The sequence below is a fragment of the Microcebus murinus genome, chromosome 20, assembly GCF_040939455.1.
Source record: "Microcebus murinus isolate Inina chromosome 20, M.murinus_Inina_mat1.0, whole genome shotgun sequence".
Lineage (NCBI taxonomy): Eukaryota > Metazoa > Chordata > Mammalia > Primates > Cheirogaleidae > Microcebus > Microcebus murinus.
The window spans coordinates 34,901,561-34,915,303 of record NC_134123.1 but is presented as its reverse complement, the minus strand read 5'-3'; the positions used below and the strand labels follow the sequence as shown (position 1 = coordinate 34,915,303).

The window sequence follows — 13,743 nt, the reverse complement described above, 5'->3', positions numbered from 1 at the left end:
CCCCGGGGGCTCCGTAGGGCTCAGCCTGCGTGTCCCGGCCGCTGTCTCGCCCCCCCCAACGGCTCTCCCCGCCACGCCGCCGCTTGGGGACATGGTGTCTGCGTCCACCTCGAGCACGCCAGACCCCAGTACCTAAGGCTGGCACACAGCAGGCGCTCAATAAGTGCAAGTGCCAGGCAGGGGGTGTCTGGGGACAAGCCCTGCTCCCTCCCCCCCACCGTGGCCGCTGGACCCCAGGGCGGAGCCGGAGTCAGAACCAGGCCAGGGAGGCGGCTCCCCCGTGGCCAGGGCCCGTGGCGGGAGGCCAGCGCTTCCAGGGCGCGGAGATGCCCAGCGTAGCGGCCGCTGGGGCGGGCGTGGCCCAGGTCAGGCCCGTGTGGCCCCGTGGCCCGGGGGGCCGGCTCGGGCTGCAGTTGGCCCCGAGCTCCGTTGGGGACACAGGCCGGTGCAGGCCCCACCGGCCAGGCCAGGATGCTCGGGGAGGGGACGCGGGCGGCGTCATGGAAACAGCTCAGGCCGAGCCGAGGTGTCCATCTGCCTGCAGCCACCCACGGCCATGCTGGCCAAAGCCTGTGACCTCTGAACCCGGTTTCCATGACAACCGCCCTGCACTGGCCACTCGGCCGTGGGAGCACCCGGGCCTCTGCCTCTCGTGGCGCCTGCCTGCGTAGCCGTAGCCGGGCGGCTGGTCATTGGACGTGGCTCCAACGTGAGCTCAGCGAGGCCCCCGACCCCTCCCTCCCCACGACCCTCCTGCTCTTGGCCACTCCGGGCCTGGACACCTCGTCCTGGGCCCCCGACGGCGCACCTGCAGGGGGCAGGCCGGCCTGCGGGGGCTCCGTGGACGCCGGGGCAGGGGGGAAGTGCGCCCATTGCGCAGACGCCCGGCCCCGCGAGTCGGCCCCCCGCCCCGAGTCCCGGCCACTCAGTTGAGGAGCAGGGAGGTCAGGACAAGAGAGAGGGGACATGTCCCTTCAAGAGGGCGTGCACTGGGCCAGGGACGGCCCGTGGGGACCCCCTTCCTCGGGACGCCCGGCGGGGGGCGTCTCCCATCCATCCGCCAGGCCTGGTCTCGTGGGCTGACCCCGGGCTGACCCCTGCGTCCTCGGCCTCCCTCCCCCGCCCCTAATCTAAGACAAATAGGCGCTATCGGGGCAGTGCCGGGCCCGCGATAACGCAGAATAGCTGGGATGGTTTCCCACCCACACGCGGCCGCGGGGGGCGGGCGGCCGGCCCGGTATCTGCCCATCTCGGGCTGTCCGTCAGCACGGCCGCCCGCCCCCGCCGTCGCCCGCGGCGATAACAGACCTCGAGGTCTGCACAGAAACTCCGGCCGCGAGATTAGTCAGACAGCGTGGCCCAGATAACCGCCTGGCGTCCTCGCGCAGGCCGGGGGGCGCGGGTTCCCGGCGTCCGGCGGCCCCCCGGGACCCTGGGGCGGGGGATCCGCTGGGCCCAGCAGGAAACAGCCGGCAGATGCCTCCTCCCAGGGATGGCTGGGCCTGACCGTCCGCTGCCTTGCGGCCGATCAGACGCCTCCTCACAACCCCTCCGTAGCCCCACTCTACAGCCGGGAAAACTGAGGCATCACTTGGAGTCCACGGCACTGAGCCCCAACCCTGAGCCGCCAGCGCCCCGTGCTGTTTCTTCCCACCGCCCAGCCCCTAATTCTCCAGCTAGGACACGCTGCTGGAGCCTCAGGCCCTTGGCACGTGACGGCTCCTCGTCGGAACACCCTCGCCCCACTCTGCTGTGTCCTTTATTTAGCCCCAGCTTGGGGACGGGGCAGGGGCGTCCTGCAGTGCCGTTGGCCCTCCCCTCTGTCACACCCAGCCCTGACCCTCGGGTGTTCCCTCTGTCGGCGGGCAGTGCTGCAGGGACACGGCCAGCTTCCCGCTCTGGCCTCCAGGGCCTCGGAGGGAGCTGGGGACAGAAGAGGCTGCAGCTGGTGTTCAGCAGTTGGATCTCGCTTTGAGGCCAGGGAAGGGTTCCCGGCCCCGAGACAGTTACGGGCGAACCAAACTCCCCTTCTGGGGCCTGAAGATCAGACGGCCAGGCCAGGGGCAAGAGCGTGGCTCTCCAGGCCGGGGCAGCCACCCCAACGAAGCCCAGAGGCCCCCCATAGTCACGGCACTGCGTACCCCCAGCAGCACGGCCTTCACGGCCGAGCCCCAGTTTCCCTAACTGTAAAATGGGGTCTGTAGGCCAGGTGCTGTGGCTCATGCCTGTCATCCTAGCATTCTGGGAGGCCGAGGTGGGAGGATCACTCAAGGTCAGGAGTTTGAAACCAGCCTGAGCAAGGGGAGACACCCGTCTCTACTACAAATACAAAGAAATGAATTGGACAACTAAAAATATATAGAAAAAATTAGCGGGGCATGGTGGCGCGTGTCTGTAGTCACGGTTACTCGGGAGGCTGAGGCAGGAGGATCACTTGAGCCCAGGAGTTTGAGGTTGCTGTGAGCTAGGCTGACGCCGCCACGGCACTCTAGCCCAGGCTCTGTCTCAAATAAAATAAAATAAATGGATTTGCTATCACATTCCTTGGTGCTAAGAGTTGGTTCAACACATGCTGCTAGTGCTCAGCAAAGAGATTTCTATCAAGTCCTGAGGACCCAGCGGCCCTGTCCTGCTCTGTGGCCCAGCAGTGTGTGGGTGTGGGTCTCTCTCTGTCCCCTGCCCTCCACACCGGCCCCGCCCAGGGTAGCTTGGACTTCTGAGTCTCAGCCTGAAGCAGGGCCACCCCAGGCTGGGGCCTCAGGGGCTGGGAGGGCCCCTTGCTCAGTCGTGGCTCAGGGAACCCCAGGCTCCTCCCTACCGAAGGCCCAGGCTTTGGGGAGCAGGCCCTCCCTCTGCCCCAGAGCCAGGGTGGGTGGGGCTGCGGGGGTGGGGCTGTGGGTTCTGACCCCCCATGGGGGTGGTTTGCTCCAGGAGGGACGTGGACTGCCACCTCTGGGGACGGACACAGAATAAGTGTCCCCATCGCACGCTGCCTCCCGCCCCACCCCCGCACGGCTTCCTTCTCAGGCCTGGCTCCAGCTGGGGTTCCCCCTGCCCCTGCCCTCAGGAGAGAGCCGGGGCCTGGCCAGCTGTCAGGGGCAACCCCACCCACCATGCACCTGCTGCCATGACCCACCTGCTGCCCACCATGCACCTGCTGCACCCACCACCCACCTGCTGTGCCCACCACCCACCACACACCTGCTGCCATGACCCACCTGCTGCAACCACGCACCTGCACCCACCACACACCTGCTGCCACCACGCACCTGCTGTGCCCACCACCCACCACGCACCCACCATGCACCTGCTGCACCCACCACACACCTGCTGCCACCACCCACCATGCGCCTGCACCAAACACCCCTTGGCCTCCCACTGGCTCAGCTTTGCCCATGGAAAACCCTTCCGGAGGCCAGGCAGGATTGTCTCCCGAGCCCACCGAGGAGGTCCACATCGTGCCCCAGGGCGGCAGACCCCACGGCACGGTGCCCGGACAGCCTCTTCCTGCCTCTGGGGAATTCCAGGACTGAGGGCCCCGCCCTGCTTCCATGTGGCCAGGGGTGGCCCTGGGCTGGGCGGCCCATCCACGTGGAGCTGGTGCATGGGGTGGGAGCCAGGGCGCCACCGCTGCGTGTGTCCCGGGAGATGGCGTGCGCGGGTGGCCATGCTGCTCTGTGCCGTCTCCCGCCCGTGGGCCTCAGCTGAGGCCTGAGCTCCCCTGGCCCGAGGCTCTGCCCAGCTGGGCTCTGTTCTGTGACTTAGCCGGTTCCCAGGAAAGGGCTCCAGGCCCTGAGACTCGTACGGGTGATGGGAACCCCACGCCTCCCTGCCTTGACCCACCCCCTGCACCCCGGAGCCCGGGCTGGCATGGCGCACCCCACACCCGCTTTGCTGGCGGGAAACCCACGCGGCCCCCAGGTCCCCTCCTGCTCCTGGCCAAGGACGGCGCCACACGGACAGTCCTGCTGCAGGCTGCCCCCCCACAGGGTGCCCCCCCCCCGGACAGACAGGAGGGGTCCGGGTCCACAGGGCAGCCGGGGGGGAGGTCCCGTGAGTCCAGGAGGGTCTCAGCCCCGTTCCCGGCCTTCCTCTGTCCCCCGGCTTCCTGTCACCTGCAGTTCCAAGTGCACAGGCCCCCGGCGAGCCCACGCCCACCACGCCCCACCCTGCCCACCGCGGGGCCGCCCTCCCTCCTCTCCCTGGCCGGGGACCCCTCCTGCACCGGGAGGCCCCTCTGGGGCCGTGTCCCTGTTGGAATCGCCACTTCCTCACGGACTTCGGGGCTCACTTGCGGATTTGGCTGGATCTCCGGGAGGGAAGGGTCTGGCCGTCTGTGCTCTGATCCCAGTGGGTGGCTGCCACGCCCCCCGCGCGGCTCTGCCCCTGCGCCATGGACGTCCCTTGCAGCCCCGCAACCCCGCGGCGGGCAGGACGCGGAGGCCACGCCGTAGTGTCGCCACAGCTGGGCCCCTGGGCTCCCACCCGGAGCCTCCTCAGTGCCGGGCGGGCGGTGGGGTGGCCGGGACGACAGCCTAGACGCGGGATGCTCGCTCCCGCCAGGCCCTGCTCTCTCACGGTGGCTCCGCCAGGCGGCTGCTCCCGCAGGCCCATTTTGCAGATGTGGACACTGAGGCCCGAAAGGCCACGCGGCCATCTGCGTCACGGAACGAAGGTGCGGGTCTGTGCTCCTGCCTCTCGGGAGGAGCTTCCTTCGGTCGGAGACGGCGGGACCCTGGACCAAAGCCTCCCGCAGTGGCAACGCCCGGAACTTGTGAGAGTGAAAACCAGCAGCACTGAGCACCGCCCCAGCAGCTCTTTGGAGCTCTGGGGTCACCAGGTGTCAGGCAGGGGCATGGGGAGCTGGGGTGGGGGCTGTAACAGGGTCAGGAGCTGACAGGAAGCCATGGCGACGGCCATTCGCACACCCTGGGAAAGGCACTCTAGTGTTTATAAAGCGCTTGCACATCCAAGAGCTCACTGGAGTTTGCAGTGTGTGTCGAGGCCTCCTGGGCAACCCAGGGAGCAGAGAGGCGTGGGGAGCCCCCTTCTGCCTGGTGCATGTGGGCACCTCCTGGGGTCTGCAAGGAGCCTTGACCCCCCACGAGGCAGGGCAGCCTTGGGCACCCACCGCAGCACTGCAGAGCAGCACCCAGGCCAGGCCTCTCCACGGGGCTCACGTTGGCGCCTTCTGCCCTGCTGTCGTCTCAGCCGCCCTCCCTGGGAGATAGATGGGTCTGGCCGGGGTGGGGGGGCCAGGACACCCATGCCCTGGGTCGGGCCAGCGTGGACCAGCACCTGCTCAGAACCGAGCCCTGGGCTCTGGGCCCTCCCCGGTGGCTGGGTCCCACGAAACACAGGACGGGTGGGAAACCGAGGCTCGGGCCCAGTCACCTCCCAAAGCCAGGTGGTGCAGGGGGCTGGGTGGGAGCCAGGCCTCCCTCGCCCCAGAGAGGGGAGGCGGGGCTGCCCTGGCCGGCCTCGCCAGCAGGGTCTGGCCTGCACTGTCCCCCACTGGGGATCAGGGGTGGAGATGCTGCAGACCAGAGAGCAGGAAGCAGATGTGGGGAGAGGTGGGGAGCCGGGGAGAGCCGGGGAGAGCCGGGGAGAGCCGGGGAGAGCCAGGGAGAGCCGGGGAGAGATGGGGAAAGATGGCGAGATAAGAAGAGATGGCAGAGATGGGAAGAAATGGGGAGAGATGAGAGAGATGGGGAGAGATGGGAAAAGATGGCAGAAATGGGGAGAAATGGGGAGAGATGGGGAGAGATAAGAAGATATGGCAGAGATGGGAAGAGACAGGGAAATGGGGAGAGATAGGAAGAGATGGCAGAGATGAGAAGAAATGGGGAGAGATGGGGAGAGATAGGAAGAGATGGCAGAGATGGGAAGAGACAGGGAAATGAGGAGAGATGGGGAGAGATGGCAGAGATGGGGAGAGATGGCAGAGATGGGAAGAGACAGGGAAATGGGCAGAGATGGGGAGAGATGGCAGAGATGGGAAGAGACAGGGAAATGGGCAGAGATAGGGAGATGGCAGAGATGGGAAGAGACAGGGAAATGGGCAGAGATGGGGAGAGATGGCAGAGATGGGAAGAGACGGGGAAATGGGCAGAGATGGGGAGATGGCAGAGACGGGGAGAGACAGGGAGAGAGGGGAGATGGGGAGGGACAGGGAGGCAGGTGAGGACGCGGGGCGGGCAGAAGGCGGCCGAGCCCTGCTGCACTCAGCCCGGAGCCCCAGGCGGGCGGGAGATAAGAGCTCGGGGCCTCCCCGGCTTCCCGGCGGGCGATAGCGCGGGTGTGCGGGCTGATAGGCGTGCCGCCGCGGCGGTTGGCGCAGCCGCATATCTGCCCACCGCCGGCCGCCCGCTGCCCCCGTCCCCGTCTGCGGGTGCCGATAGGGCGGCCCGGCCCGCGGCGCCAGAGCACAGGAAGCCCGGGAGCCCGGCCCCGACCACGGCTGCCCCGGCCCTGGCCCTGTGGCCGCCACTCTCTCCCTGGAAGCAGGGCGGTGACCCGGCGCGACCGGCTGAGGGCTGACGCCCTCGCTCAGGAGCCCGCAGCTGGGCCCGGGGCCAGACCCGCCCTCAGACCCCGGCCCGGCCGCCCCCAGCCGGGGACCTTGCACGCGGCCTCTGCCCGGCAGAGCGGGGCCCGGCGAGGGAGTGTGGGAAGTGGGGGCCCACAGCGCTCCCGGTGCTACAGCAGGGGAAACTGAGGCAGTCGGCGCAGGCCCCCGTGTGAGGCCAGCATGAGCTGTGCCGACACAGCAGGGGGCGTCTCTGCCCTGCCCGAGACCCCGGACAGGCGGGTGGCTTGGCGGGGAGAAGGCAGTGTGGGCGCAGCTCTGCCAGGGCAAGGCCCTCCGCCGCCATCGCTGGGCCCCGACGCGTGGGACCCCAGGGATCAGCGGCCATGAGCCCCCCGCCCCTTCTCCCGCCCCGCCCCGCGCCGCACCAGCAGCCCAGCCCCTCCCTCCCCGGCACGGCAACGCGGCCACCGCAGCCCCCACCGGCAAGACCCTCGCCAAGCCCCGTTCGCTGCTCCACAGACGTGGGCTCGCACGCCCCAGCCTGCTTGCTCCCGGCTGTATGCCCAGTATACAGCAGGTGCTCCATACATGCTTGGTGCATCCACACAGGTGCCGGCCCGAGCACTTGGCCTCCGTCCCCTCCCTCCCTTCTCCGAGGACCTGCCGTCGGTCCCCGCCCTGCCCCGCCAGGGTCTCCTCGGTGGGCAGCCCCGGAAACCCACCCCACTTTCCCGTGATCGCGGCGGGTGGGCTTTGACGCGGTCCCCGAGGGGCGGCCACAGGGAGAGCCCACTCTCGGGACCTCTGGGGTCGGAGTTCCTGCTGCAAACCGCAGAGGCCCAGGACACGGCCGTGGCCCAGGCCCGTGGACGGCCAGCCGCAGCCTCCCAGGAGGGGGCGGGGTCCTCTCTGGCCCCGCCCAGGCCCGGCCCCGCCCGGTGCCCCAAAACAGCTCTGGATCCCAACCCAGCTGGGAAGGCCACCCAGGTGGCTCTAGACAGGGCCCCTCTGCCAACCCCTTTGCCCGGCTGTCCCACCCCCTGGGACGCCCTCCTCTGTCCCCTCCACAGCCAGGATCAGACCCGAATCCAGCTGGGATCTAGTGCGGGGAGCACAGGCATGGGGCGCCTACCTGCAGCCATCCCACCAGCCGTCCCACCAGCTGTCCCACCAGCTGTCCCACCAGCTGTCCCACCAGCCATCCCACCAGCCATCCCACCAGCCGTCCCACCAGCCGTCCACCAGCCAGCCTGGGCATACAGCACTGCCTGGCCGCGCCCCGCCCTCCTTCGCCTTACCTGGCCCGCTCCAGGGGCTGCCCAACTCCTCCTCCTCTTCCTCCTGGGGCCTGGGCTCCGTCCCCTCGGTCTCCTCGGGGGCTCCTGGGGACGTGGGGGGTGGTGGCGGTGGGGGTGACTTCACGTCTGCAGAGAAGAAACCACCATCACATCCCTGCCCGGACCCCGGGCCCCCAAACCGCCCCCCACCCTGTGGCGGGAGGGCTCCCGAGGTCGGGGTGGGAGGTCGGGGTGACAAAAACAGTCACCTCCCCGTCCGGGCCCGTCCTGGCTTGCTCTAACTAGGGTGGAGGGGGCAGACATCCCAGTTTTCCTGTTGGCCTTCAACGCCCCTCATGGCTGCCGTCATTAATCGCAGCAGTGATAGCTGTTACTCCGGCCGCTATTGACACGTGGGGGCCGGGATGGCCCCCTGCGCGCCCAGGCCGGCGGCACCTGCGCGGCCCGGGGCTCCCGTCCCCTCTGCCGGCAGCCGGGGGCCCCAGGCCAGGCCCCGCGCCCGGTTCCAGCCCAAAGGGCATGTTTGCCTTCCCGGCCGGGGCTGATAACCACCGCGGCCCCCAATCGATGCACTCCCATAACGCCCTCCCTTGGTGACGTCACGCGCACAGCGGGTTATTAATGCCCGCGATAAGGGCCGTGATTAGCATCAAATAAATCAATCACGCGGTATAAAAGTCCCATTATTTTTGGCTATAAATCAAAGTGGCTGGCACCCGAGCCCCAGCCACCACGAGGGGCCCGCCGGAGCGGGGCGGCTCTCCCGCACTGTCTTATCACGCCATCGCGGCGTTATCGCCGCGGCCTGTGCCAGGTGCAGCCCGGGCCGATGTTTCCAGCTCCCCCGCCCCCGGGCGGCCCCCCCCCATCAGATAGGGAGCCCGGTTCCCCGGAACTCCGGCCCCGGCCGAAGTCCGCCGGCAACGCGCCTCCTGCCCTTTGGCGCGGCCCCTCTGTGGGGCAGCACCTCACGGTGACAGCGGTGGCAGGGCCACGGGTGCAGACGCAGGCTCGGGGCTCGGGGAGGGCTGAGCCAGGCCAAGAGCCCGGCTGCGGCGTCACCGGGCAACGTGCTGCCGTGACGATGGCAGCAAAGACGATGATGAACGGCGGCCTGTCCGGGGGCAGGGAGGGTCCCCGGGCAGGTCTGAGGGTGACGGCTGCCTGGCTTCGAGTCTCCCAGGCCTGGGACCCAAGGGCTTCCCTGCTGCAGACGGGCCGGGCCAGGCCGGCCGGGGGGCGGGGTTCAGTGAGAAGTCCCCTCCACCAGGGACCGAGGTCTGGCTGGGATCTCCACGGGCCCCCCAGCCCCTCCTTGGCTCGCCGCAGCGCCCTGCAGGGCTCTCTGTGCCCGCCTCCCACCCTGCCCCAGGGCCTTTGCACTTCCTGCTGGTGCCTCCACCGGGTAGGCCGGTCCCTGGGGCGCACGCGGGTAGCTCCTACGTCCGTGGGGGTCTCTGCTCAATGTCACCTCCCCCCAGGGCTCTTCCCAGGCCACCCCCACCTCTCCTTCCCTCTGGACACGCCACCCACTCCCTGCCCTCCCAGACGGCTGGCTGTGGTGATGTCCCCGTCAGGCTATTGGCGGGGGTGACTCAGACTCTGCCTGCAAAGTTCCACAGCAGAGCGGCTGCGAGTGCGGGTGGGGGAGCCAGGCGGAGCCCCCCGGAACCGGCCGCTGCCCTTCCAGACCCGGGAAACCGGTGCCGACCTCCTCTGAGGCTCCTCCTCCCGGGGAGTCTGGGGTCCCCCTGCCCCCCCCCTCGGGTACCTGGGCCCCGCAGGCCTCCTGGAGTCAGGTCAGTTCACTTCCGGAGGGTGAGGAGGGGCCCTGGGGATACCCTGACCCTGGGAAACTGCCCCCAGGAGGGCCGGAAGGGAGTCTGGGGGTGCCGGAGTGGGGGTGCCGGGCAGGCAGGTGGGGAGCCAACTTGTCCTTACTTAAGTGCTTACAGGCTGTGCAACCCTGGGCAAGTCACTCGACCTCTCTGGGCCTCGCTGGCTCATCTGCGAGATGGGTGCACGCCTCAACTGTGCACAGAGGCGAGACGTGCGGCAGGGCCCTCAGCCCCCGGGGAGGGAGGCCTCCGATCCCCATTTCATAGAGGGAAACTGAGGCTGGGGAGGGGCGTGGCTCTCCCGAGGTTTCCAGAGGCCCCTATGAGTCCCCGACTGACCCCGGGGACCTCCATCCAGGCCTCAGTCTCCCCGTCTGCAGCACTAGGGTCTGGACTGCCCAGACCACGTGCTAAGGTGCGTGTCTGCCCCCCCCCCGCCACGCGGCCCCCCCAGGCCCTCTTGGGGACAGGCCTGGGCCGGCAGACACCGGGGCCTGTCCTGGCCGTGCCGGGTGTGGTCGGCCCCCGACCACAGGTGTGGGATGCGGGGAGGGAGGGCTCCGCTGGACTCACCTGGGCTGCAGGGGCTCCGGGGCTCAGGGGCTGCGGCCTCCCGCTCTGCGAGGCCGGCGTCCGCGGCCCGGACCTCCTCTCCGGACTCCATGTCTCCCAGGGAACCTGCAGAACAGCCCGCGGGGGTCCGTGAGGCGCTCTGGGGCGAGAACCCCCGCGCCCGGCCCCCTGAGCCCTCCCCGAAAAGGCACCGCCCTGGGTGACCGGGCAGGGCGGGGATCAGCCGCCCACGGGGGTCAGAGGCCGTGAGGGGATGACCCCCGACCCCTGCAACAGGTGCAAAGCCTCAGGGTCATCTGGCCTGCCCTCTGACGTCTGCTGGCCGCTCAGACCCTGCCACTGCCAGGGCGAGGTCCCGGCCCCGCCCTGTGTCTCTCCCACCCGCTGCCCCGGCACCCCGGGACCCGCCCCGGCACCCCTGAAGGCCCAGGAGCAGCACCAGGGCCTGCCGGGTTGGAGGCAGCAGCGGGGCATGGGGCCACCCCCTGCCCCATGACCTCCCAAGTCCATCCTCTGCAGCACCTGACCTGGCCCTGCCCGAGGCATGAGGTGGGGGGGCACCCAGGCCACGGCCCCCCAGCACCCAAGCCTGAGAACCTGTCACCAGCTGTGAGTTTGCACCACGGCAGGGCCGGACGGTGAGTGGGGTCAGGGCAGCGGCTCCGGGGGTAGGCCCATGCCAGGGTGGAACGACCACGTGAGACAGTGAGCTCCCCGTCCCTGGGGGCAAGCGAATGAGCAGACGGGGAATTGCCTGGGGCGTGTGCCTCGGTGGTGCCGGCCTTTCTCCGGGAACATGATAAAACCCGGTGCAGCCCCGGAGACACACAGAGGGCCAGACCCTCCTCGCCAAGTCCCCAGCCATCCCCCCCAAAGTCCCCAGCGTCTGCCTGGCCCTGGCCGTCCCCCACAATGTCCCCGGTCTCCCTGCAGGTTTTCTTTTTCTTTTTTTTTTGAGACAGAGTCTTGCTCTGTTGCCCAGGCTAGAGTGAGTGCCGTGGTGTCAGCCTAGCTCACATCAACCTCCAACTCCTGGGCTCAAGCGATCCTCCTGCCTCAGCCTCCCGAGTAGCTGGGACTACAGGCATGCGCCACCATGCCCGGCTAATTTTTTCTATATATATTAGTTGGTCAATTAGTTTCTTTCTGTTTATAGTAGAGACGGGGTCTCGCTCTTGCTCAGGCTGGTTTCGAACTCCTGACCTTGACCGATCCGCCCGCCTCGGCCTCCCAGAGTGCTAGGATGACAGGCGTGAGCCCCCGCGCCCGGCTACCCCGCAGGTTTTCCGGGGAAAGGCAGGAGACGGAGGAAGAGGGCCCTGCAGGTGCCTGGGACACCTGCCCACCCGTCACCGTGTCACTGTGGCCGGCGTCCCCCACGGGCCCCGGCGGCGGGCTCACGTCAGCACGGCCCCCAGGGGCGCTGGGATGGGGCCCCCAGGTGACTTCTGGAGCGGCCGTTCCGAGGGGCGTGTGTGTGGGGGGAAAGCCGCCGTCCTGTCTCGATTTTGGCGTCCCTCTCTGATCGCCGCGGCCACCAGGGCCAGGCGCTGCTCTAGGACTGCGACAAACTGCCGGACCACGAGGGACCGCGGGGGGAGGGGGCGGCCAGGACCAGAGCCGGCCTCAGACGGAGGCCACCGTAGAAGTGCAATGAGGGAGGCAGGCGACAGACGGGAGATGCTGGCGGCCGGTCTCCAAGGTGACAACGCTGTCGGTACCGGACCATCGGCGGAGAGCAGAGAGCCGGGCGTGCCAAGGCCGGGGGGTGGGGGGCCGGGGAGGGGAGGAGAGGAAGGCTGGGGCGGGACTGAGGACGAGAGGAGGGCAGAGGCCCGACCTCGCCAACCTCAGAGGCCACGGGGACGAGCGGCCCCTAATCCCGGGGCACTGGGGAGCCATGGAGGGTCCCAGGCAGGGGGTGGCGGAATTGCTTTTCCCAGCTGCGGTCTAGCTGCGGACCGCGAGTCCCGGCCTCCCAGAGCACGACAGAGCTGTAATTACGGCAGGGGCTGGGCCTGGACCACACAGGAGCCAGCCCCGGGCTAGCGCCCGCGGTCCCTCATCAGCACACCCACACGGCAGGCAGCCGGGCTCGGCACACCCAGGACTGGTCTGACGCGTGGCCCTGGGACAGGCGCCGCGACCTGCGTGACCTCGGCAGGCACAGGGAAGTCGGCCTCCCCAGCCTCCCCAGCCCACCCGCCTGCCTCTTTCTAGAAGTCTCTTCCACGGCTGGTCTGGAGCAGGGAGGGGCCCCGGCCCTGGCAAATGGGTCTGGGGACGTCCAGGACCAGACCCGGGGCGCTCGGCGGCAGATGTACCCACCCGCACCTGCTGAGCCCCAGGAGGGCAGCCCTGACGCCGGGCCCCCCCTGGGGGTCCCGCAGACGCCCAGGGAGGCCCCGCGCGTGAGACGCTGTGGCGGGGGCTCTCCCGTGCTCGGAGAACAAAGGCGCGCGCTCTGCACAAAGCCACGGCAATGAGCGTGGAGAGGCCGCGGGCGGATTTCAGTTCCGGCACAATCACCGTGGCAGCGACAACGCTGCAGACGCCGCCAGCTGCAAATCGCTCCACCACGCCGGGACGCGCAGGCGATTCCTGCCCCAGGCGGCCTCGGCCCTGCCGGCCGCCCCCTTCTGTGCACACTCGGAGTCCAGGGCTAGTTGGGGGCGTTTTTGAGCCACAGCTGCTGCCTCCCCTGACACCCTGCGCTAGGAAAGACCCCCCCACTCCTTTGGGGTCCCCCCCTCTGCCCAGAGACCCCAACAGCTGGGCCAGGCTGACCCCCAGCCAGGCGGGTGGGTGGATGATGCATATTGTGTCCTGGCTGTGTGACCTTGGGCAAGTCACTCTCCCTCTCTGTGCTCGGTTTCCTTGTCTACAAACGGGACACATAGGACGAAATGCGCCGTCCACCCGGGTGGTCACCAGGGCTCGACAGGCAGTGAGTGCTCGGCAGACAACGGTCACTGCCACCCATGGTTGCCGCCAACGGCTGGCAGGCCTGGGAGGGGGCGGGAGGGTGGGTGGGAGACCACACAGGGCCCAGGCTCCCCGTCCCGCAGACAGGGCCCTCCCTGACCCCGAGGAGCCCGGGGAGGACGGCCTGCCTTCACGCCGCTTGGGGCGCAGGTGCCCAGGCTGGTGTCAGCTCAGGTGTCCGCGTGCAGGGGTGGACACTCCGGATGCCCGCCCGCCCCCCCACCCCTCCCCGCCCGGGACCCCCCCAGCCTGGGCCACGTGAGGTCTCCACCAGCGCCCGGGCAGTGCTGGGCCCGGCCCCGAGGTGCCCGGAGTCCCCGGGTTATCGCGGGGAGCAGGCGGCCGCGCGCCCACCCGTCCCCTGCTCATTAAGCCGGACGCCGAGATGGAAATGAAAACATAATAGCTATTTGATGGGGGCGAGATAGTTTGCATATTGGCTGGGAGCTGATAGCGGAATTTCATCAACTCCCTTTCTTCATGCTTTAAACGGAATTACGGAGACGGGCTCCGAGCG

General features: G+C 68.9%; 1 protein-coding gene across 2 annotated transcripts in view; it reads right to left on the bottom strand.

Moving 5' to 3' along the window:
* ZFPM1 (zinc finger protein, FOG family member 1) overlaps positions 1-13,743 on the bottom strand; it is a 62,655-nt gene that overhangs the window by 28,269 nt on the left and 20,643 nt on the right. The window contains exons 2-3 of one of the 2 annotated variants that reach the window (XM_020282744.2): positions 10,242-10,346; positions 7,831-7,956 (exon numbers count right to left, since the gene is read on the bottom strand). In XM_020282744.2, coding sequence (XP_020138333.2) covers positions 7,831-7,956; positions 10,242-10,346 — 231 coding nt within the window. Of the gene's footprint in view, positions 1-7,830; positions 7,957-8,078; positions 8,280-10,241; positions 10,347-13,743 lie in introns of those variants that run through there. The other variant, XM_075995863.1, reaches the window with a different exon arrangement.